Source organism: Hippocampus comes, unplaced genomic scaffold (genome assembly GCF_001891065.2).
Source record: "Hippocampus comes isolate QL1 unplaced genomic scaffold, H_comes_QL1_v1.1 scaffold22, whole genome shotgun sequence".
In the NCBI taxonomy this organism is placed as follows: Eukaryota; Metazoa; Chordata; class Actinopteri; order Syngnathiformes; family Syngnathidae; genus Hippocampus; species Hippocampus comes.
The window spans coordinates 576094-602021 of record NW_017806175.1 but is presented as its reverse complement, the minus strand read 5'-3'; the positions used below and the strand labels follow the sequence as shown (position 1 = coordinate 602021).

At 41.6% G+C, this 25928-nt stretch overlaps 1 protein-coding gene across 9 annotated transcripts in view; it reads left to right on the top strand.

The window, feature by feature from the left end:
• The window catches only part of elavl4 (ELAV like neuron-specific RNA binding protein 4), a 91390-nt gene extending 65871 nt beyond the window's left edge, over positions 1-25519 (top strand). For 6 of the 9 annotated variants that reach the window (XM_019896550.1, XM_019896554.1, XM_019896557.1 and 3 more), the window contains 4 exons: positions 155-308; positions 12434-12668; positions 19086-19124; positions 22786-25519. In XM_019896550.1, coding sequence (XP_019752109.1) covers positions 155-308; positions 12434-12668; positions 19086-19124; positions 22786-23113 — 756 coding nt within the window. In that variant the 3' untranslated portion in view covers positions 23114-25519. The remainder of the gene's footprint in view (positions 1-154; positions 309-12433; positions 12669-19085; positions 19125-22785) is intronic. The other 3 variants (XM_019896551.1, XM_019896553.1, XM_019896552.1) reach the window with 3 other exon arrangements.
• The last annotated feature ends 409 nt before the right edge of the window (positions 25520-25928 follow it).

Below are 25928 nucleotides of genomic sequence, written 5' to 3'. Positions count from 1 at the left end.
TCGTCTGAGACACTCGTCCGCTCGCTCAGACGCAACATCCTTGTAGTTATAATGCTTTTATCCATCCGCCCCCCCCTCCCCCCACCAAAAAATAAATGGAAATGCTCTTATTCATTGGTTTACCAGCGAGCTTTTTTTTTTTTTCGTTTCGCAGGTCTCGTATGCGCGACCCAGCTCGGCTTCGATCCGTGACGCCAACCTGTATGTGAGCGGCCTGCCCAAGACCATGACCCAGAAAGAGCTGGAGCAGCTCTTCTCGCAGTACGGACGCATCATCACCTCCCGCATCCTTGTCGACCAGGTCACAGGTATCCATGGGGCAGCAGCTACTTATTTTCAAGCTTCACACAAGCAAACATAAATAATGCAATAATGCAAGACAATTCTCTATCCTTTATCCAAAAACGGAACATATACATCCCAATCGGGATTGTACGTTATCACGTCAAACCCACATCGGCAATTAGTTTCCGACGGCAGATTTATGCCAGTCGCTCGGAGGCATGTTAGCCCACGAGCTAGCTAGTTAGCGGCTAACCCAGCAGTGAGTTGTAGGTATTTAATTGACAGGTGAAGGTCAAGCCGGTCACGTTTTCTGCGCACTCAGTGGACACGTCAACAGCATCAAAAAATTGGAGTCGTGCTCAATTTTTAAATGATTTTGGAGCTTGATTTCACATATTTGGCAGTTTTATTGATTTGTTCAAATTTCGCAAGCAGAGAACATTCTTCTCTGCACTGTGTCAAATTTCATGAATTTACAGTGCCTTTTATGTTCAATTACACAGACCCAGCTTTCACCCTGGCTAATTACATTTGCGAGTCAACTGAGACAACATCATTATTATTTTATTTTATAAACGTCTTGTTTGGTGGCTAGCGGTGAGATTTTTCGAAACACTGCACGTATGCCAAAACTTTACTTTATTAATCACATTTTTATTCATTACAATAACTAGGTCAAGGCTATTTTAGCACGTAGGCGTCAAATTTAATGATTGGCCAAGATGTTTTTTTAAATCTTCAAATAAAACCGTATTGTGCTGCAAAGATGAATCTGGGCAAAAGTGTGTTCACACGAGAGGCCACAAGCTGTCGAACATACATGCTCAATTACACAATTACACTCCATCCTAAACATTGAATCACATCGGGCCATTGTGTTTCAGACGCAGCCCTCCAGCATCTCTTAGATCCATTTCACGACACGTGTGCGTTTATATATTTGTGTGTGTGCATTTAGGTGTGAGGGGAGGCGGCGTGCATGTGTGTGTGTGTGTGTGTGTGTGTGTGTGTGTGTGTGTGTGTGTGTGTGTGTGTGCCTACGGGCTGCAACCTGCTTCACATCTTATGTGCAATGTGTACTGATGAAGCAGAATAAATCACCGCTGGCAGTGAAGTGCTGGACCGCCTGTAGACGGCGGGGTGAGGCGATAGGATTATAGGAGAGGGGAAAGGAAAACAAAGGCGATGTGTGGTGGGGGGGTGCCGACGAGGAGAAAATAGAAGCGCATTGGGTACATACGTGTGAAGGAGAGGAAATGAGATGAGGGAAGGAGCAAAGGGCAGCTGCAAAAAGACCATTTCTATACTCATCAGCACACACTTGAGAAAGGCGAGTGCATCTCCGACTTAACAAACGGTCATGTCGTATAACCGCGCAACCGAGAGAGTCCCCTGGGATTCCTTGCAGAGCGGCACACGCCACAACGCATAGCAAGGCCACAGAAAACACATCTGTTCACACCCACATGCATGTTCATCAACCATTTTTAGCAGCTCAGCTCAGGCCACATAGTATGAATAAAACAAACCTGAGGCTGGTCACGCCAAGGCAACGTTCTTTATGCATTCACCGCAGCCTGGGTTACTTCGGACTCAATAATTCATTGTGTTGCCATTCTTGACTAGCAAGCGGTCACTTCTGTGGAGAAATCCCCAAATAATGGACCGAAGCAGTAAAAAGAGACTTTTTCAGCAACTTATTAGCAAGGTTATTGTAGCTTACGAAACTAACGAAAAAAACATTTTACTTCCCGAAATGATATAAAAACAAGAGTGCTTTTAAAAAAAGTGAACTGAAATTCCATTTGACATTTATGAAACTAACTATAATTGTGGTGAAAATGTGCTTCGTTTTCATGCTTGCAGGGTTCATTTTAAATGTAATTGTTTTGCTATTACTGTACGGCTATACAGAAAAAAGAAGGTCCAACTGTAGTTTAGCCTTTTACAAAATACTTTTTAAAAAATCGTGCACACCACAGAAACACGATTTTAATTAGAATTTGAATTAAGAATATTTTTTTTGTGTTGCTTATTTGTTCAACATGTCTTTTATTTGACCCTATAAATGTGAACCCAGCTTTACAACAACCTGCTGACTTTGGATGAAGATGACAGTACGACTAATTCATTCTTCTGTCTAGGGCTGAAGAAAAGGTAAAAAAAAAATTGTCCCAAGTCTAAAACTAGGTCAACGTCATCTGTCAAGTAAATTGTAGATTGGTGTAGTGTGAGCACTAGCCATTAATGGTGCCGTGACTACCACTGAGACACACACACACACACACACACACACACACACACCAGGGATGTACCTGAAGGTGTCCCCAGAAGGTTAAGGATCAGCAGGAGAAATGTTAATGATTAATTAGACGGAAGGAGATGGTGGTGATTAAAAACATGGAGGATTTAAGAGGGTCCCCAAGAGTAATGCTGCAGTACCATTTCCTCACACAGACACAGACATGACACAGGCACACACAAAGCCATCAAGAGAGAAATGTTCTGCAAATTAAAACTCTCTTGTGACTGACAAAATATAAAAACCGATTAGCATAAAGGACCGACACACAAAGAAGACTCCCTTATTGTCCTTTCGATTGCCATGTATTGTCATTCCAGTTTTCCCAGGTGTTGGGATGCATACTTTGCTAAATCAAATGTAAATTGGTCACACAGGTGGAAATGTGCAAACTGGCTAAGTGTGTGTTGATAGTGTACAATTATCAAGGCATTTTGTGTTGTCACTGTTCACTTTCAAACAGAAGGAGAACCATGGTTGAAGTTCAGACAGGCAGTCCATAGGGAAGGAAGAAAGGTGGAAGACTTGCTACGGGTTTGGTGGAGGCTTAGAGATGGCTATCATCCACATAGCAGTGAAAATGGATGATGACCCTATGGAAAATATTGCACAGTGGTGGAATCCATTTAATGAAGAGAAGTAGTTCCGGGACAGAGCCCTGGGGGACACCAGTGGAAATGGGAGAAAACTTGGGGAACATTTTATTGTGAATGGAAATGTAAGATGGGATTTTTGGTCATGCACAGACAGAAGTAACACTCATGTCAATACATGGGCTACTCACTGAGCACGAGTAGGACAGATCGGACTGTTCTCTATCAACAGAAGTGTGAGCACAATACATACACATCTCAGGTAGCTGGAAGTAAACACCTCAAATTTGCCAGTTTTCCAGTGACTTTTTCCGAACCCCGTATTTCGCCGTCTCTGTCTCAATCCACAGTAGTAGTAGTGTAAGACAAATCCCCCCCCCCCCCCGCCTTTGCTCTGAGCCACGAGGGAAAGGCCTCTCAGCTGGGACCTTGTGACAGCTTTGGATCAATACGGGACTCGATGTAAAACAGAGGTCAATGCTTACTTATCAGTGATCGCAAATACATTAGATCCATCGTCTGTTCCCCCTCAAATGTCGATGCGGAACTAAAGTGCTGATCACTGTGGGATGCTGAGTCGTGCTGCTGAAGATCTCCATGGTAACAACTTGCAAACATAACACAACTCGAGATGATGGTGATTGCCTGTGTGCCTACTGACGAGTGCATTTTGCATGCTGAATGAATAATTAGCTGGTATTCAGCTCAACTTGGATGGATGGGAGCATTGTTCCTGATCAAAATAGCAATAAATTCTGATTTAGATAATGCCGCTACTGCTGGTTAAGTCTTTTTAACCGCCCAAATCAAGCAAAGCAACTGCAGCACAACGTGCAAGGACTACAAAACATCTATTCAGCCCTTTCCAGCTCGGACTGTGCAATTATTCAGATGAAAGTATCTCTTTGGCATATATTTAAATAACTACTTATTGAAACAAATGTTTCTTGGTAATTATTCAGTGAAGTAATTACAAGAAAAACTGAAAAAACCTCCTGGTGCAATGGCTTCAGCCTCGACTTGCCTTTAGTTGGTTTTCTATTATCTTAGGAAAGCATATAACTCCTGTGGTGGAACGCTCATGCAAGCAGACAGATGGTTGAAGCTTCGCTCTGACAGAGGCTAAAGCACAGGGCACCTCCACTCTTCAAAGTCTGCGCTTCTCTTCACTGGCTACTTTTTCAAATGCCATCTGTAGCTCGGCACTCTAATGTTACTTTAAAACAAGGACATTGCTTCCCCCCCTTCCCCCCGCCCACCCCCACCTCACTCGGTCTAATTAAAGAACCGCACACTGGTTTGAAAGCATACACAAGCCAAATTTGATTCAAGGTTGAGCTGGTCTTGACGTTACCTTTTATTGATCGCATGAACAAGAGATTTGATGGAAACCTAATTAGCTCTGGGTTCATCAATCCATCCATTTTCTAAACCACATAACCTCACAAGGGTCGCGGGCAAGCTGGACCCCATCCCAGCTGTCTTTGGGCAGTAGGCAGGGGACACCCTGAACTGGTGGCCAGCCAATCAATCGCAGGGCACACAAAGACGAACGACCATTCGTGCTCACAATCCCACCCAGGGACAATTTTAGAGTCTTCATTCAACCTACCACATATTTTTGGTCATGTGGGACAAAACAGGTGCACCTGGAGAAAATTCAGACAAGCATAGGCAAAGCATGCAAACTCCACACAGGAAGGTGTATTTTTATATAATCTGTCTACATGTCTTGCTCCACTGTTCAAAGATCCGTTGCTTCAAGGGATTAATTTAGCTGGCAAAATCGAATTTAAAAAACTGTAATATACACCTCTATATTGATTTATTGTATTTTTCTGGCGAATACACACATTCATATTGGCCGCTAATCATGAACATGACGTTTATTATGAGCGTGTCATCTTGACGGTCTGCTGATCATTTTAAACACAGCTATTTGTACCAGCAACCTATTGCTAGCATTTGTTGACGATCGAAGATCCATGTTTCCAGAGAAGGGACAGGAGGACGAGGAGGATAGCTTTATTGAGACTTATTTAGTTGCTGCTAAACGATACAACATAACCCTTTCAGGATCAACGCAAGAAGCATTTGCGCACACATCATCAGCATGTGACGCCTCTATCCAGGTTATCACATGTCACATGTTCAAAAAAATTTGAGTCATTTTTGAAGTGCTTGACAACTCACCATGTTTTCAAATTCATTGCAACAAATTATGAACGTTTCATTTCTTTTCAAAGGTTTTTTTTTTTTTTGGGTCCACATAAGTGATGTGAACTGAAAATATTAAAAGCACACCAGCTTCAAGTGGGTCACTGCACATTTGTGTACCAAGCATTTTGTATTTTCTTTGTGTGCGTGTGTGTGTGTGTGTGTGTGTGTGTGTGTGTGCGTGTGCGTGTGCGTGTGCGTGTGTGTGTGTGTGTGTGTGTGGAGCACAGAGGTAGAAAGAAGTCTCTCGGGTAGTGTTGTGTCACCGCCATCCGCAAAACAAACACATCTTTTGAGTGAACATGCTGAAAGGAACTGATTCGTTCCTTTCTCAGTTCAGTTCAGCCTAGCTTTGAGCATGCGTCGAACGAGAAACTACGGCGCAAGCGGCCAAACGTGTGGGGCTGAACACAGTGAGGCGAGCGACCGTCCGTCAACATTTGACTTTGAGACCTGTCCGTGGTGCAAAAAAGGATTGGGGCCCGGTTCCTTATAGAAGTGTACCAAATCTGCTGATTGCACAGAATCATACTGTACTGCACAGGTGTCAAAGTCAAGGCCCGGGGGCCAAATCTGGCCCGCCACATCATTTTATGTGGCCCGCGAAAGCAAATCAAGCATGTCAAGTTCCATGATGCTTGCTAAAGTCTGAACTAAAATTTCAAATTGTCATATGTAATCCACATTAACAGTCATTATTCTTGACTTCTGTTTTTAAAACTAGTTATTCATTAATCTAGTTATTCATTAATTTGTTATGCGTTCTGTATGTAATATGTGGAGGGGATTAAACATTTATATGGTTTCCCAAAATTCATAAGGGCCCTCCAAGGGAAACCATAACTACAATGTGGCCCGCGACAAAAATGAGTTTGACACCTCTGCCGTACTGTAAAAAAAAAAAAAAAAAAAAAAAAAATTTTATTTTAACTTTAAAAAAAGGCTGTCATCAATGATTTTGGATGAGCCGGATGTGCGCTCGTGCTTTGTTTGTTAGCATGAAGCTAAATGAACTTCATAAAGGCTAAGCTATCCGGTTGTTTCAACTCTACAAGATAAAATTGTTTAGTTAGACAATAAACCTCACCTGGGAATGACAATAAACAGCATAAAGTCGCTTTTCAAAATAAATAAATAAATTGAGGGGACGTGCGTCTTCGCATAAACTCAGACGAATGACTGAGCATATGGAAAAACACGTAGTCCCTCATGTTATTTAAAAGCCTCATGTTTAGCTTTGGCTTTTACCTCCCAGTTTGATTTCCTCAGCAGCCGTTTAGGCAGGAAAACGTTATAGTTTCAAAGTAGAAAAATTTGGGAGACTGCAACATAAATTAAATGCTTCATCAGATAAATCAATTCTGCATACCGGCAAAATTGGTTTAGAAAAAAAAGAATAAAAACCTCAACGGAGCGTTGCCATCTTTTGTATGTACGCACCAGTGTGGGTGCATGTGATCGGTCACTGTTTTGGAAAATTACACTGGTCAACAGTTTTTTTTTTCCAAAATGTTTCAATCAGAGATGCAAGTAAACTTTTCCCGATTAATATTTTGTGCTGGTTTTTGTGCTGAATATAAATGACATTTCAATACAAATTACCGGTATTACAGCTCAGAAACCTGATGTGCTCACAAAAAATAAAAACTATTGACATTTAAAAAAAAAATCTGCATCAAAAATATGTTTCGGGATGTGTAAAGCTATCTCTGATTAAAATTTGCTGTAGACCAGCGTTATTCTGGGTTTTAGAGAGAGAGAGTAGATTTGTTTGGGTCACAGCCAGCAGAAATAGTACAGTGTCCTTTTATCATTATCCTTTTAATGTCACCTCCCAACGTTCTCCATCACCTTCTCTCCTTTTGCCATTTCCCTCCATACTGCTCGTTTCCCTCCTGGTTCTCTCCCCACCCCACCCCACCTCCACCCCTGCCTCGCCCATCTCCACCTCAAACGCTGGCTTCTGTCCTCCAACCTTCCTCCTTCTGTTTCTCCCTCCCCAGATTGAGCTAGCGTGTTATTAGTAAGGCAGGCAATGCGCCTGTCAGTGTGTGTTAGAGAGAGATAAGCACAGGTAGCGGGAGTTACATAAGCCTCTGCTGATTACCGTGGAGGAGAGGTAGAGTTTAAAAAAAAAAAAAAAAAAAAAAAGCAAAATGGAGGACGAGAAGAAGCGAGAGCGCGGTAAGAAAGAGACAGATTGCAGTAGCTAAAGTAAGTACATTGTGCTCTAATGTTGGCTCTATGGCTGTCAGGTGGGTGATAAGTAGCCAAGGCTTCTGGGGCTAGTTGAAAGGACAGTCATTAGGGTGGACACCAGAGACTCGCTGCTCATTTTATTCATTTCTCCATTGTATCTCTGTGGTAGTGTTTAAACATTTCGGCACGGCAAGGTCTACCAAAATTAATATTGATTTTTAAAAATGTGTTCGTGAAAACAACTCGATACATTTTTGGTGTGGATAACTTGTGTCTAAAGCATACCGACTTCTGGTTATTCTGTTTTTTTTTTTGTTTTGTTTTGTTTTAAATAGATAGAAATTAGGTGTGAGAATTTAGTTGGAGGTACTATTTCTATCCAGTCGTCCCTTGAGTACCGAGTGTCCCGACTTCCGAGTTTTTCCCGATACAAGCCGTCGTTCGGTTGCTTTCTGCTTTGACATTCGAGCAAAAATTTGAGTTTATGAGAGCAGAATGGTGGCTGTGAGCTCAACTCACTTCACAACGAGCAGCAGTGTGCCAGATAGTGAGCAGTTCTGCATGTTGACTGTCAACCTAAATATAAACAAAGAGAATGACACGTTCTTTATTTTCAACAAAACCACCTTTTGCCTTAATAAAGTCTGCTTAGCTGACCGCAAACAATGTAAAATGCCATTGACAATCAAACAAATAGTATTGTTTTTGTATGTGCCATCATGACTGTTGAAGGAACAGATACCTGAACTCAAATGGTGGTGCAACACATACGGTATAGACAGAAATTATAACTCCTCACAGGAATATATTTATCCTTTTCGAAAATTGAATAATATTGCTGCGGCTGATTGAATCACTTGACATGTGATCCGAATATTTTGAGCTGCCACCGTGGTCATGAAATTAATGAATCTCAGATCTCAGTTGATGCCAATTGTTCCTGTTCTTTTGACGTTTCCTCTTGTATATTTACATCAAGGTAGCAGAAGTCATACGGTGATTATAAAATTCATGTACATGTACAAAACATGTCGGTCTCTCTTTTTTATGTTTACTTTGACAGTAACCTTCAGCTGAGAGCGGAATTTAACAGCTTGAAGTCTCTTTTTGAAAAATATTATTATATCTGCCTGCATAGAACGCCCGCATCTCAAATTTGCACTAGCAAGATATAGTAAAAAATTTTAAAAAATGGCGAATCGACAGCTTGTTTTTCGAAAATGCGTAAACCAGATCAGGCATCGCAATGTACCACTGTTGTCACTCTTACAATTGGTGATTGATATCCCTGCATTTATTGCCAGCTCTTATTTCTATTCATCTAGATTAGCCATTGTTTTAGTAAATACACCCATCTCAAACAGTGTTTCAAAGCTGTCACACAGACCTGCTGGAAGACCGGAGAGGCAGAAAAGCAACATTTAGTATGGGACTTTTTTGGGAGGTTGACCCACTCTATAGCACTCAACCAACCGTCTTGTAAATACAATAAATAAATAAATAATACACTTGGAAGTTTTAGTTTTAGTTCCTGTTGACAAACTGACTTAAGAACATAACATCATCGGCAGAGGTCATGCAGGAAAAATGTTGGTCTGCCCTGTTTGAATCCCAATTGCATTTTTATTTTTCTGCTTGCGACAAGTCAATTAAAATGTGTCGCTTGTGTGCTGGAACAAAAGTAAGTCAAGAAGAGGAAAAACTGAAAAATCATCAGGGGACACAGAACTGGAGCTGGGGGATGGAATGACTGAATGGAGGTCAATACAATCAACCGGTAGCTCAGGAAGATATAAATTTTCCAAACTTTGTCTGAGGCGAGTGAGTGGACACATACCAGCTAATTGGTGAAGGGTTTTTTCAACCAACACCGTATTAAAACTAAAATGTGTTTTCATAGCAGCGCGAAATTTCTAATAAGAAATCTTAATTGGGTCATGCTTTAGCTTAAGCAATGCTGCTCGTTTCCGATGTGGAAAAAGTCTACCTAGACGACTAAATTATTTGTAAAAATGTAGGTCACATCAACATAAGCGCTTTTTTAAATATATTCAAATATATTTTGCGGGGTTAGTCATTCTGTTTACTTGCCTGACTTCTTCGTCGGCTATGTGGATTCACTTCCCACCGAGTGATGGTGGGGAATGATAGTTTGCCTCTAAATGTGCCCTGCGATAGGCTGGTGACTAGTCTAGGGTGTCGTCGGCCCTTCACCGCAAGTCAGCTGGGAGAGGCTGCAGCTCTTTGTAGAAAATGGATTGCTGGATAGATTTTGCGGGGGTTTTACATCCACACTATTTGGAAAACCCAGACCAGGTGGAATGAACCATTTGCTTGACTCATTTGTACGACATCAAATAGTGTGCGGTAAGGCTTATTTTTGAGGACCGGTTTTGTGTATGTGTGTGCACGCGTTTGTTTGTGATTATTGGGGAGTCACAGTCACTCCATTTTACTTTCGTCTGAAACACATGATTGCCCTTTGATTTGATTTGCAGCTGGTTAAAGTGAATTGACGGTCATGGGTATTGTGCCACCTGTTGCGACAGCATGTTGTTGACAGCCTCCAAATGTGTTTTCATTTCATTTTGTGATGACAGATTATTTGTTTTTAAATACATCCCATTATAAGTATTACATAGCCTTTTAAATAACGCAAAGCTGTCTCAAAAAGCTATTCTTGAAAGTAGATTTGAAAAGTGTCAATGTTAAATATTTTTCAATTTGTTTAATCTCTTTCTAATCAATTGATTGATTTAATCGGATAAAACTGTATTTTGCATTGAAATGTATGACGAAACAATTTTTCCCCAGATCACCAATTTTTGTTTATTTGGGATTGCTTGTGATAAAAAATAAAAATCATTCAACAACCATAAAGCCACATCACATGAGAGCGATTGATGTTGTAATCAGCAACCATTTTGAAACTGATTCAATTACTGAATGGCTCGGCCATTGTTTTCCAAAGTAAAATCACATGTTTGCAAATGTCTTATTTTGATTCAACACAAAATATAATCATTCTACTTTCATGAAGGACGACAGCAGGGGTCTCCAAGTCCACTGCTCGGGAACTAACCTGTTTTAGATGTTTCCCTAGCGCCAACAATCCTGATTCAGATGAAGAGGCTGAAATCAGAGTATTTTGGACAATTTTACGAACAGTGGCTCTAAACGATTACTCTATCAATAAAATAGTTCTTGATTAATTTCATAATCGATTAGTAGTCATGTCATTTGTCACTGTTATCCACCTTCTTCAAAATACTCACAAAAAACAATATTTCACCTAAAATGAACTTCTATCCAAAGTTAACATCCAGTACTTCAGCATCAAGCTATGTGATGCTTTTAAAAGAATTCCTTTTTTAGTGAAGCTTGCCTGGAAAGTAAATAACCTTGTAGTGTCCGTGTCCTGGAGAGAGGCAGACAAGAAAAGGCCAAGCGAGGCGTTCGGGGTGAGAATTCCAGAGAGCGAGCAGTGTGAGAGGAAGCCAAGACAAACTAAAATATTTAAGAAAAAGCGAAACAGAGAGAGAGAGAGAGAGAGAGAAATGGAGAGAGGGATGCCTTGTCCAAAAATGTGGAACAACAATAAGGTATGCCTTTTGTGTGTGAGAAAGAGAGACTGCACACAGCGATGCTCAAAAGCAAAAATCCCCCCCGCGCCGCCCTTCTACCTCACAACCTTGCCTTGATGCGCTCGCCGTCACACAGACATGCCTGTGTGCAGTGCACATACACTCTTATGTAAATAGTCTCCTTGGCACCGTGTTGCTGTCACTGAGCCAGCACCCTTTGGGCCATTGAGACAGCCTCATTAAAACAAGGCGCAGCATCCATTAGTAGATAGCAATGCATCTAAACACACACACACACACACACACACACGCACACACACACACACACACACACACGCATTCCAACAAACGTGTACTATATGCACTCATTGGACAACTCGTTAGGTACACAACCTAATGAGATCAGAGATTACAGTATAATGCTTGGTTTTGATTGAGATTATCAGAGAAGTGTTAAGATATTGGTGACCGGTATTATCTGTATGAGCTGTTTGTCGTAGTTGTAAAGCACCGACAGTTACAGAAATAAGAATAAACACAGGGTGAATACTTTTGATTGTGTCAATCAAAGGGGAGCGTTAGTCATTTGGTAAAGTCAGATTTGTTGATGCCGTTGTCGTGTGTTAGATCTAATTAGTACCTAATGAATTAGTCATTTTGTGTACACTTCCACAGGCGCAAACAAAAGACCGCCCAGTTACAGTGGCTCTAAATATTTTATATAACAGAACAAATCGCCAAGGAAGGAAGTCAAATGTCACAACAGTGTTTGAAGATTCTCTGTGTGCGCGGGTGCGCGTGCGTGCACGTGCACGTGCGGGCGGTTTACTGAAGTAAGCCTGAAGCCATATTTGAGCCTGGAACACACTCTCCGTTGACACAATGACATTTTTTTTTTCTTTGCGGAGGTATTGTATGTGCTTGTTGCCATCATAATCTGTGACAATATGTGGATCCAGCGTGCAGTATCTCAGGTTTAAGAGGCACGCATTCAGACAGTCATTGAAAAGTATGATGTTGTTATTTTTCTCCTTGCAGTCTCTTCCCATTATGTAAGCATCGGCATACTGTACGTAAATCACAAGATACAATCGAATATATCAATGATTCATAACAAATAGCTTTTCATATCCTACCGTGATGATGTTTTTCTGTTCAAGTATACAGTCGGCTTGGCCAAATAGAATGTGATGTATCCACTACGTGCAAACCTTGTGAAGTAAAAGGGGCCCTTGTTTGTTTGTGATCTGCTGGCCCCACAGGCGGCTCCCGGGGTGTGGGCTTCATCCGCTTTGATAAGAGGATAGAGGCTGAGGAGGCCATCAAAGGCCTCAACGGACAGAAGCCATCGGGCGCGGCTGAGCCCATCACGGTCAAGTTCGCCAACAACCCCAGCCAGAAGACCAGCCAGGCCCTCCTGTCGCAACTCTACCAGTCTCCCAACCGCCGATACCCCGGGCCCCTCCACCACCAGGCTCAGAGGTTCAGGTGAGTACCTGGGCTTGGACATGGAGGCCTTGTAGGGGGGCCAGCTAAGAATGGCAGTTTCATGGGTCACTTTCGGGGGGGGGGATTGAATTGGTATCATTTTTGTATTTTAGCTGTGCGGAAGTCACAAACGGACTCGTTTATGACACATTTTTGAGTTTTGAATCACAATAGTTCAATTTCACTGCTCCCAAGGTGTTTATTTGTAAACTTGACCCATTGTGTGCGTGTTTTTTTTTTGTTTTTTTTTTTTGTGGTCCTAGCTAAGTTGTTCATGTCAAATGATTACAAGGCTAAACCAAACACACAAAACTAATAAGCTTATTAAAAACTATTAATAACAACGAGTACAGTGTCGTTTGCCTATAAAGTCGGGAACCATCAGGTTCGTGTGTTAAGATGGGAAGTACTGAAACTGAGCATACATTACCATTTATTAGCTGTTACTTCTGGCATAGCGGCAGAACAAATAAAGTGAGCGCATTTCCCGCATAAATGCACTTCATTCCACACTGTTTTGATCTATAGCTGCATTAAGGTGTTTTATGTCGACTGGTCAAGTCACTATGGCATCAATGCGAACGTGCAATCCCCAGAATCATCATGGTTTGCTTGTCATCATCCTCCAGAAAGGAGGACTTAGCTAGGTAGGTAGTTTATCAGTGAACCGAGCTAAAATGCGCTGTCTTCTCAGCAGAATCATAACATTCCGTATAAGGGGTTGAACCGACAAGTCGACTTATTGGCTTTCCCCACTCCGTAATGACAGTTCCAGCTTGAAGTCGACTAATTGCCAATCTTGTATTTTGGTATGAACAACACAGACCCCCTTTGCTGAAAGCAACAGGTGGTGAGTCCACACAGCAAACACGCAGGAGTGCCTCAAGCTTGGATCCATTTCACTATAAATTTGCAACATCACTTGCAAAATCCGCAAGTCGAAACTCAGATAAAACATGTTTTGCACGCTCAGCTGATAATGCGCCCATTAATGCCTGCTGATGAACAGCCCCAACTCCTTCACATCAGTTTTTTATCGGGCCTGCTTCGATAATGAAACACAGTCGATCAACCTCTCTATTTTGATCATAAGCCCGCCCCACCCCCCCCCAAAAAAAACAAATAATATTTAGCTCTCCCCTCTTCAAAGACAGACTCCTCTTCCTCCTTCCATCGCCATTCAAAGCATTGAGCACTCGCCGTCGCACGGCCTCTGACTCTGCCATCATGTAACATTTTATGTGTGAACGTTTATCCAAGTGACCGTGTGGCCTTTAGAAGAAGAACCGGTGTCAACTTTGCACCCGATGAAGAGGAACTTTTCATGTGAGATTGTGGAGTTCGGTCATTCACGTTTGTGTTTCCCTTGATTTCATCGCGCTGCCATTTTGCCAGCACTCTCCTGCATCCCTGGGCAAAAATGCATTTGTTTCTTCAAGCGGTTAGTGGTGAGAAAAAAATAAAATTTGCTCCCATGGCCGTAAAAAACACTTTATCCGCATAGATCGTTGCTGTGCAATAAAAAGGTAAAACAATTTCACAGGGGGGAAAAATACTGTTTTACAGCAACGTTTTTCATAAAAACATCCCACATCCGACCGACTTGGTTGAGTGAAAATACAACTTTATTGTCAGTCATCTGCTCAAAATATTACCTTCGTCATTCCAAGGACTTTGAGACTTGCCTCATAAAAGCAAAATGTCTTTCTACTTCCACGCATGGTCGTCAGTTGTCTCTGGTAGTTCGCTTATGCTGTCTGAAGGGCGTTGGATGTGAATAATTGACGGCCCCCCCCGCCCCCCCAAATGTTTACAAGTGCCGACATTAATAGTTTGCCCCAACATATAATCTTACTTTGATTTGATTTTTACAACACAATCCTTAAAATAGCCTCCAGATTTGATTTGGGGGGGGGAATGCACCGAATGTGCGGCGAACACTCTCCGTCACTTCCATTTACAACCCAGGCTAAACTTAGCTCCTTCCCACCATACAAAGACACTCGTCTCTCAGTCGAATTGTATCACTTCAACGTTCTCCCTTGACACAAATGACTTCTTTTCTATTCGGATTGGCTTTGGCACTGTTTTCTGGCATTACAGGTAGAGCATTTAAAAAAAAAAAAAAATCACGAATAAGTAAGATTTTCAGTGAATAGCTGAGGACAGGTGCTCATCTTCGCCATGGTGAAACAGTTCAAAATTTGGGTCAACGCCAAATTTTATACCTTCACAAAGTTTGGAAATTGGGCAGTAGGAACTAACGTGTAAAAAAAAAAAAAAAAAAAAATGTGAAGAAATACTCTTAAAGTTCTAAAACTCAGGTATGCTCCGAGATGCAATGCTTCTCTCTCCACAACATTGAGTTGAAATGGGTTGAATAAGTTTTGCATAATCCTGCTAACAAGCAAACCAACTGCAACAAAAGCATAATCTTCTTGGCAAGGTTAGAAATGTACGACTTCTCGGGGATTTTCTTATTTGGTGTGGAAAGTTCCTTGAAAACAAATGAAAAGTAGAAATGCATTCCTGCCCCGGGGCAGTCATCTCTGTCATTTTATATCACATAATAAACGTCTTGACACCGTACGTACCACTTCATTTTCCCGTCACTCACTGTTTGTGCATCATTTGAATGTGGTGTAATACACACCTGCAAGTATTAAAATTCGGAGAGGCTCCGTTTCATCTCACCGCGCGCACATGCACGCAAAACAAAAGATGATGCATTCCATCATCCAAGACGACTTGGAATGTTTTGGGATTGTCACAAAATACACCCTCACAAATTCCTCTCTTTTTCAATAACACTAAGCCGGTTGTGCTGTTGATTCTCCGTCAAAGTCGGCGGCAGGAAGGTATTTTTTTTTCTTGCCGCGCCGCTTTCCCGGTGTGACACCTGAGCGATGTAGCGTGGCTGTGTGTCTGTGATACGCCAAGCCAATTTACAGGCTCGGCAGGAGAGTGTCGCTTCTCGTCACAAATCACAACCACAGGACACTTCTTCGCTGCGTCCCTGCGCTCCCCACCTCACCACGCGACACTCTGGAAGTTGGAAACCGCTTTAAAGTGGGGATATTTTGCTTTTTCTGACGCAGTGCTCGTGAGGACAACGTTGCGAATAGGCGCCTTCGCGTTTCTTATATGGCAAAAGTACTTTGAGCTGTCTAAATGTACACACAGGCTGTCCAAAAAATTTTTGAATGTGTCAATATTTTATCAGACCATTAGCTAAAAAAAAAAAATAGAAAAAGAAAAAAAACTATCCAGAAGAACCTCTATCCCGAGTGCAATGCGTTCTGCAATGCACCAGACTTTGCTAACTATTTTTGTCAAATCGATACAATAAAATATCTTTTCGGGGGTCAAACATTTTATGCTTCAAAGTAACAGTGGTGAGCATTCAGAATTGTCTTGCAAATTCTCTTAACTGTGGTTTATTTTAAAAGTTTCCGGTATGCACCACATTCTTTTCAAGTTATTGTTGAATTATTAGCTATGTCGTACGTAGGACTCGCGGCTACGTTCCTAAGTCACAATAAATACCGTTTTCGTTTATCGTGTTATAATGACATTTTTTCCCCGACCTTTGCTGGTACCGATCTGTGGGCATAGGGGGAAATCACACACACACACACACACACACACACACACACACACACACACACACACACACACACACACACACACACACACACACACACAAAATCTAAAGAAACAGCAGCTTTAGTTGAACAGATGTGCTGAGATGATTCATTCATGAACAACGCTTGGCTTTTGTGGCATTTTAATAGCATATTTTTGGGCCCTTGTTCTCAAATGTACAACTTCAGATGTTCCGCTGTGTTGTATATTTGTTTGTCACTGGCCACATAATGCGATGGCTTTGCTACAAGCCAAGTCAAAGTGCAGTACAAAGTGTCGGCATGGTCCCCCTCCACGCAGCCGACATAATCGACTTCAGCATAATACAGCAAGCCCTGCAGCCCAGCTCGTTTCCGATTTTTGGCCCTTAACAAATAGCGCTAATTAGCAAATTACCCTTATTATATCCAAGGCAGGAACCAATTATAGCTGAAAACATTTTTGTTTCAAAAAGAAAAGGAAAAAATGCACCTATTCTTCCTTTAATGCCGTATTGAGAGAGCAAACAAAGGTGCCATTGTTTGTTTGCGTTTGAGAGGCAGTAAAAAAAAAAAAAAAAAAGCTGCTGAGCATTTGCATGGTGAGTACGCATGACTGTTAATTTGGTTGTGTGTGTTGGTGAGAGAGCGTTAGCAGCAGGTTGTTTTGTGGTGGCGCGGTGGCCCAGCGGCCAGCAGATGTCTTCTTGCTTTTGGCCCAGAGCTCTTTCTCTGTGCGTTCCCGCCAATTTCCTCGTTTACCGACATTCATTCCCTTACTTCATTTGCTAATTACTGCTAATGAGCTGCATTCAAGTGTTTTAAGTGGCTAACAATATGAATTATGAAATGGGTAAAGTAAATCAAATGAATATCACAATATTTTTGAGATGAATTGATCAGTCGACGAGTCGACTTTAATAATCGTACTCGGCTAATCGCGAATCACGTTTTTGGCATCTCACCGACTAATTTGCAGATCAAAGTTTACAAAAATACGATGGGAATAGCGGTTAGCCTCGCTAGCTTCCGCTATTCCAAATCTTGACCAAACATCAACACAAATCTGGTCTTCCCCTCCAAAATATTCTAAGTAGTTTTTTTTTTTGAAAGCTTTTTCATCATTCAATTGGGAATGACAACATAATGTCCTTGGAAGAGGTAATGAGTGTGCCACCACTACACTAGAGTAGATGGACCCTTGTCGCCAGGTTAAGTTTATAGTGTTTTCAAGAGGAACGAAGCGTCTCCAGCCAGCTGTTGCTCAATAAGCCGTGGCCCCTGTCCATTAGGCTCTAGGAGTTAATAAGACATGAGACAGGCTGGGAGCAAGTGAGGAATGAAGGTCATTGAGTCATCAAGCAGACTGCATCCATCCAAGAGGGCCACCATTTTACACAGCCCGCAGGTTTCTTAATCCCTCTCACTCACACACACGCGCGCACACGCTGATGGTCTCTTGAGGGACACATAAATAGGCACACAAACTGCCTCACCGCAAAGCTTTTAGCACAGCGCTCTAAAAATACTGTGAAGCCCCGCACGTTCACGTTTCGAAATTCACCTATTTTTGTTGGGCAAATAATATAAAAATATTGCTTGCCGGTTTCTTGTGGCATTTTAGGGGCAAGGAACCACGCTGGATTGAGGATAGGATCTTCAGTTAGTCAAACCATAATATTGTCAGATTGACAAGTGTGTGTTTGCTGCAATCTTTTGGCATCTGTAGGCAATATTAAAAAAGTTTTGCATGGGCATTAGTGACTGGCAAATTTTCACAATATGTGACAAGGCCCAGTCCCTATCCCCCATGACGATCTGGTCGAACACTATGTTATAATATTTCAACGTCTGCCACAAAGACAACATACCATGGGTCACGAATCAAGGTTACCCAGAAGGACCTCATGTATCGCCCATGGGCCTGTTCTAAAAATAGCACCCCTGTGATGAGACATTGTGATTTCCTCGGAATGTTTTAGAAGTGATCATTTGAAAATGTAACCATTGGCAGAAATGTACAGAAATAAAGTAGTGCATAGTGATATTTGTTTCAGACTTTGCGAAATCATTTTTGATCATTGTGAATAATCATTAACATGATCAGCATCTCACTCATTATTAACAATAATATATAAAGGTAATCTGAGCAAAATGTATTATTTTAAACATGTGTATCAAACCGGTAAGCCTTCGCATTAATTAGTACCCAAAGAAGGAGCTCTCGGTTTCAAAAAGGTTGGTGAGTCCTGCGCTTGATGTTCATGACACATTCACTTGTGTTTTTTTGTTGGTTAAAATCATTATCATCTCTCACTCACCATCATTCAAAATGCCAGTGTTATTAAACTGACAGAACTCCGTTAACGTGGTGGCACCAAAGAAATCCACACAAACCCTTCCTGTTTGAGCACTAGAGCTAGCTTAGCCGTTCCCGCTAACCCGGTGCTAAGCTACGCTCTACTTCTCCCGGCATTAGCGTTTGTTGCGACAACCCTGACTTGTTGGTGTACGCTGATACTAAAGCGCTTTCACTTCGGGTAATCATGTGTTGAAAACATACAGTGGTAGTAGCGAGTGCTGTGCTATAGTGAGGGGACCGGAGCATCATGAACCAATGCTAGCTTCTTCTGGTGGGGGCTCCTCAGTGTCAGGTGCTAATTCGAGATGGGGTCGTGTGTGTGTTGTTGAGTGAGAAGGATCACGCAGTTCCGACAGGGACTCTACATTAGTTCCATTGAGTAAGTCAACCATCTGCCCACCATTAACCCCAGAACCCTCCTTCTCTTTACAGGCTGGACAATTTGCTTAATATGGCCTATGGCGTAAAGAGGTAATTAAAACTTCACCCAATGCCAGATGTCCATGTTGACTCAGTTATTTTTTTTCCAGTATCCTTTTCATGTGGTTTATTTTCGTATAGTTTTTGTTGTCAATTTATGTTGAACAAATTTTCAAGGTGGATTGCATTTTCTGTTGTTTTTGGTTTGATTGTGTTTTACTCGTGAGCTTGAGTGTTTTTCAAATGCCCTAACCAGCACTAAAAAAAAAAGCAGAAAACAATTTGTCTTTGTTTTCAGTGGTGATGGATTTGCTTTCTTTTTATTATGACAAGTGCTGGTGTTGTTTGGATTGTTTTTTGGGTTGTTTGTGTACAGAATGGATTTGTTCTCGACTTCTTGATTTCTAGGTGTTGTTGTTTATTTCTTCGGGATTCAGGTTCTCTAGCCTTGTCGCTGCATCCTAGCCTGGAAACAACATATGACATGAATGCTTACATTTTGTTGGGGGGGGGGGGGGGACCTCTGACACAAATGCATACAGTGATATTGTTTGATGCAGCACGTATTTTTGAAGCCAAATGTACACATTGGCTGCATGTCTTTTGGGAGCAGTTGCTGTGATCCGAGCAAGCTTAACGAGTACAAGCGATGAGGCTGGATGAACCTGGATCCTTGCTGGAAACAGGAAATGTTTCACTGCAGATGGCTCCGGCTTTGCTCTGCGCTGCTCAAATTTCCTCCTTTTTGCCTCCATACCTCATTTTTCTTTGCTTTGTTGCTACCATACAGTAGGTGTTACGTAACCCGGCGCGTAGTAGCCATTGTTGTGATGTGCTGACAGCAGCATCTTGCATGCTGCAGGCACTTGGGACTCCATTCGGAGACAACTTATCTTATTGAGCAATGAAATAGAAATATCACTAATAATCAACTATGTATAGTGATAGCGCTGATAGCAACGTGTCCAAGTGGCGTCATGTTGTACTTCTTCAGACTGCAAACTCGGATCAGATTGAATCAAGAGTTAATCTTCTGGTTCCAGCCAAGTAGGGTTATCAATTTTGCCTCAATAGATTCAAGACACGATTAATCAACAATCAATGCCACAAAATCAGCTCATCAAGTGATCAACTGTTATGCCTGTCCCTCATCTGAATCAAGCATGCTGATTGCAGAGCATGTCATCTGCAAGTAGTTGGCTTTTCTAAAGACGAAACAATGTGGTCAGCTGACACTGTTGCTATGCAACCGACATTCTCGTCTATAATATCGGTTAGGGTTCATTCCCAGATTCATATCTATGCCCGAACGCACTCAGAGAGGCACACAATGCGACGGGAAGTCCCAGAAAGTAACCCAAATTTAAAGACCCAAATGTAGTTGATCTTTGAAAAAAAAAAAAAAAAACTGTTTTTTTCAATGTCAAATCTTGAGAAAAAAAAAAATCACACTTGGCCACTCACTACAATCGGTTTCACCCACAGATTGATGCGTATCGTCAAGTACAGTACAATCTCTTTTTCTGAAACCCCGCGGTGCTTAATCGATGAAGACAAATGATTGCAGTAAGACCATAGAGTCAATGATTCAATCGTCCCAAGCCCTCACATTGGCCAGGATCAGACTGTGCACCATCAAAAGTCATGTCGGAAGGTCGTAGTGATTGCGGGCCATATATAGTCACTGGCGAGATAAGAATAAGGGCGGGGGGGCATGAGCAGCAAGCAGCGCAATCGATCAGTGCCATAAGCCCTGCAATAGTACAGAACAGAGAACACCCTGCAGACTCTTGGACGAGTGGGAGGAATACGCTTTGTACCTTAATGCCACTGGGCTGTAAAGTGCTTCCACTTTGCATTTTGCTCTCTCGCTCCCTCCCTTTGCCCAAGAAAGCAGCCTTCCCAGAACAGCTGCAGCAAGGCGGAAATCTCAATTAAACCATGCCCAATAATGCCTATAGTTGTTTCTTGAAGAGAGGTGGCATAAGAAATGAACCTCTTTATCTCATTTACTTTTGAGTTGAAAATGGGCCCTTTCTTTCCCTCTTTTTCCTTTCCTTTGAGCGGAAAGGCAATTAAGTGAAGTCAACTGAGGATTCAAATCTTCTTGCATCGCAGGAAGAAGGAGAAGATTACAAGGCCAATGAGAAGAGATTTAGTAGCCCGGTGCGTGATCTGTGATGAATTTCTAGCAATGCTTTTAATTCAACAACTTTCTGCAAATTTAGCTCTTGAAGGAGCTACTCAAGGGCGCCAAGAGAAAAACCCTCATTTGCATCTTCTTGGGCAGATATGTGGTAATTCCTGACAGGAGGCCTTTTACAATAAAGCGAATGAAAGATTTAAGAGCACGCCTGTGCACGTGCCAAAGTCAACCACGCATCACAGCTCCCGATGAAGAAATATTCCAGTCGAAAATGACGAGTTCAAACGCAAAAGCCGGCAAGCGCCATTTTAGACAGGAATAAAGCCACGCCTACTTGCGAACGACCTATCACGGCTTTGCTTTCACCCAGCAAACTCAAACAACTCCTGTGTAATGTGTATTGGAACTAAAGGTGCTCTTGTAGAAAGTGACGAGTGCCATAATCATTCATTTATTGCTTTCATACAAGGAAAAGTTCCAAGAGGGATGATGTCGTGAAACTCGTCAGTGATCAGGTCCTCAGATTCGAGGAGGAAGCCTTGCTATCACGCTTTTTTCTCACAAAGCCTTTTGCCCAGTTTTACTCTGTCTGTTGACTTTTTTACTAGGTCGGCCTGGCGAATGATAATCTGTTCTCAATTGCCTTAGCCAAATAAATACAGGTAAAATAAATAAAACGGCTTCATCAATATTGTCACAATCAGCTGGGTCGACGGGATATTCTGCATAGCGACAAAAATAAGAAGGGATAGGAAACGGACCGGCCCGCCAACAGAGAAAATCCGTCTTATAATTGCCACCCACTGAAATGTATTGAAAAAAATCATTTTTCATGGTTTCCCTCAAATTCTTACAAGCACGCTGATCAACATTGAATATTTATTTTCCCCCCAAAATGCGGGGGGGGGGGGGTGTAAATACGATTAAATAATATATGTATATAGTTTTAAAGTGGGTAAAAGAAAACGCAATTCTGTGAATATGCAATTCCACGAGTGCGGAACCACAAATATGCGTGAAACCAGAAATTTTAAAAATCATTTTACCCACCAAAAAAAAAAAAAATGCATTTGTCTGCGCTTGCATTTAAACGTTTGAAATCATTCATAGCAAAATAACCTAAGAGAGAAGACCACCAATTGAAGATCGAATCCCAAATCATTCAGAAAATCCAAGTGGCGAAAGTCGCATGTATGCTCTCCACGTGCCTGTCTGCACTCCCTACATTGTCTGGGTTTGCTCAGGATGCGACGGCGGATGTCCTGGGGGATCTTCTTCTAGACATTAGTGATCCCGCAATGCATCCAAATATGTCTAATGGGATGGAAGAATCTCATTCTGAATCTGTAGTCTGTCTGATTACAATAACGAGAGGGCGGCTGGTCTCTCGGGGACCTCGCAAATGTTCTTGCAACATCCTGTAGAAAAATCTGCAAGCTGTTGCCACTTAGCCCTTTTGTGTGTGTAGTTTCCCAATACTTGTCCACAAAGTGCGGGTCTATTATTAGCATTCCCTTTCACTTCTATTCAATCCGATGTCTTTCTCTTCCACGCTTGTCCTCTCAGGTTTTCGCCCATCACCATCGACAGCATGACCAGCCTGGTGGGCATGAACATCCCCGGGCACACCGGCACCGGTTGGTGCATCTTCGTCTACAACCTGTCCCCAGATTCGGACGAGAGCGTGCTTTGGCAGCTCTTCGGGCCCTTCGGTGCCGTCAACAACGTCAAGGTGATCCGTGACTTCAACACCAACAAGTGCAAAGGTTTCGGCTTCGTCACCATGACAAATTACGACGAGGCGGCCATGGCCATCGCCAGTCTCAACGGTTACAGGTTGGGTGACCGCGTCCTGCAAGTCTCCTTCAAGACTAACAAGACCCACAAGTCCTGAACTCGAACCAGGTAGAAGCAGATGCAGCTCTGTCGCGCTCCAAAATCACCCCAGCCCCTCCTCAGATCTTCACCATTCCCCCAGCTCCACCTCTCCCTTCTGCCCCTCCAGTCACCACCCCTACCACAACCCTCCACTGGAACATGAAGCAACCATCCAACCCAATTGAACTAGAAATGGCTTATATCATAACTTTGGACCTATAAGCCAATGTTGCCTAAGTATTCAAAAAAAAAAATGATGAAAATGTTCATGCGTTTTGGGAAGTCCCTGAGAAAATGTAGGCTTCTGTTGTATATGCTTTCTGTTTTGTTCTGGTTGCTCAAATGAGTTTTCTCTTCTATGTAAACAGTAGCAAACCTACCCCCCACCCCCCTCCGGCCCCTCAATTTTAGTGAAGAGAATATCCTTTTTAGACCACTGTCTCGATTCAGGATTAGCTTTTCTTTTGTGTATCCGGAACCCACTGTCGTTAGTATCCTGTGAACCTCCCAGTCACTTTAAGGGAGGGGGCTCTTTTTTAACAATTGGTGAACCATTCATTCATTTGTAGTTGTATTCAAAGATCCCCTTAAATGATTCTAGATGGGATTTCACACTCCCACCGATTCTGACGTAGTAGAAAAAAAAGGAAAAAAAAAAGACTTTCTAATGTTGTTTTTGTTTTGTATCGCAAACAAAACATAATGTCTTTTCCTCACAGGGAGATGGGGTGCGGGTGGGGGATGGGTTAGCGTTCCTGATGACACATTCAGTAATTTAAGAAAAAAGAAAAAAAAATAACACTGTTGCCAAAGAGAAGATCTCTTTGCTTGGGAAAAAAAATGCGTTTCGAAAAAAAAAAACATAAAAAAATAAATAGAAAGAAGAATCTATTTTTATAAATGATAATTAAAATAAGAATTATTGAGAAATTTTTACAAGAATCTGGATTTGAAAAAAGAGAAAAATATTTTGACTGGCTAACTGGGAGGGGGGAGGGGGGCACCACCTTGTCTTGTCGTTCTGCCAATGGTACTTTCTAGGCTCAGCGCTGGGAAGCCACGGTGGCGGCAGCGATTTTCTAGATGGAAGGTTTTGTGAAAAAGGAAACCAAGGCAGGTGATTTTGGTAATTTTTCACACATGTACGTACTAGTGCTTAATTATTCAATACCCACAAGGGAAAGGGAGAGGGTAACCATCCTTATCGTCCAGAGCCCAAAGCAAGGAGACCCTTTGTCTGCTTCTTTTCCTGTTATCGTCAACAGTCCATATGGGGTATCAGTAACTACATATGTGCACATCAATCCATTCGGAAAAGCATACTCTTCATGATATTGTTTCTCTTTGCTCTGCATTTGTGTGCAAACTTCCTTTTAGCGATCAACAGTAGGTGCTATACTACATTATTCACATATCTTAACTATCCGAGTTGGTTGTTCTATGTGTTGTTTCAAAAAAACAAACAAACAAAAAAAAAAAACATTTACTCTGTTGGCATTGAATTGGGCTTATTTGTCTATTGTTGGCGCTCAAATAGTCTTGCGAGACTATTTCGTTGCAGAGAAACCAGATCAACTCATTTGGGTAGGAGAAAAAATTACATATATATATATATATATATATATATATGAAAAAAAAGTCACTGAACAAATTTTATTTATTTCTTTTGCTTTGGGTTTTGTTTGGGGGGGCTTGCTGGCTTTTGCGTTACTTGCTGATCGTGAAGCTTTTGTCCAAACTTAACGATGATTAGCTAGTTCCTTTAGTCGAGATATTTGTTTCCTGAAAAGGCGATCTATGACTACTGTGTCTTTCTTTGCTCTGTACAAATAGATGATCTATCTCTCTCTCAATATAAATATATATATATCTATATATACATAGTCAACATTTGTTTTACAATATCTACTGTATTATCTGAGTTGTCACTGTTCTTTAGTTGGAGCTTGTCTTTTTCATATGGCAACTTATTATGAAGTGGTGGTTCAGTTACTTAGAAAAACTTTGTGAGGAAACTGTTCAATTGTCGTCATGTTGCTTGTGGAGAAAAAAAAAAAAAGAAGAAAAGGTTTGGATTAACTTTACGTTCCTGCCGCGGCAAAAAAAAGAAACCGAACAAAAAGCTTTGAATATAAGTGTGTTTGGATTTACTGATCTATTTTTGTTCCACTATTTATTTTTTCTATTTATTTCTATTTATTATGTATTTATGAACCACTTAATTTATCTGTGTATTTATGTATTTATTTGTTTCATTGTCTGTGTATTTGCGTGATTCTGGTACAGGGAGGGGGGGCGTTTCTGAGCAAAAGGGAACAAAGCGACTAGTGGAGAAGCTCTTCCAGTAGTCCACTGCACTGAGAGAACTTTTAGTACATTTGTGCTTTGTACCGATATATCAAAATGACCATATTTAAAAAAAATAAATAAAAAAAATCAAAAAGTCAGGAAAACTAGAAAAAAAAATGTCTGGAGGGCCGGAGAACGCTCTTCCCTTATTACTAGAAACAGTTACTCGCTATGCATAACCTAGTTATTAATAGTTCGATTTGCTATTGCTTTTTTCTTGTCTTGTTCAAAAATGAAATCTTTAGATCTTTTCCAATGAAGTTTAGTCTTAATAGAATGTTATAAACAGTCGTTCTGGTTCAATATAACCTGTGATAAGTTTGTGTAGTTCTCTTAAGCCACTCCGTCCACACCCTCCCTCCACTTACTACCGCTTTGTGATGAAACCTTTATGCAAAACTGTACGTCTGAAAGCATACGTCTACGTATTTATTGTAACATCCAGCCCACGGAGGCATCGGGCGTGTCGACGTTTTAACGCC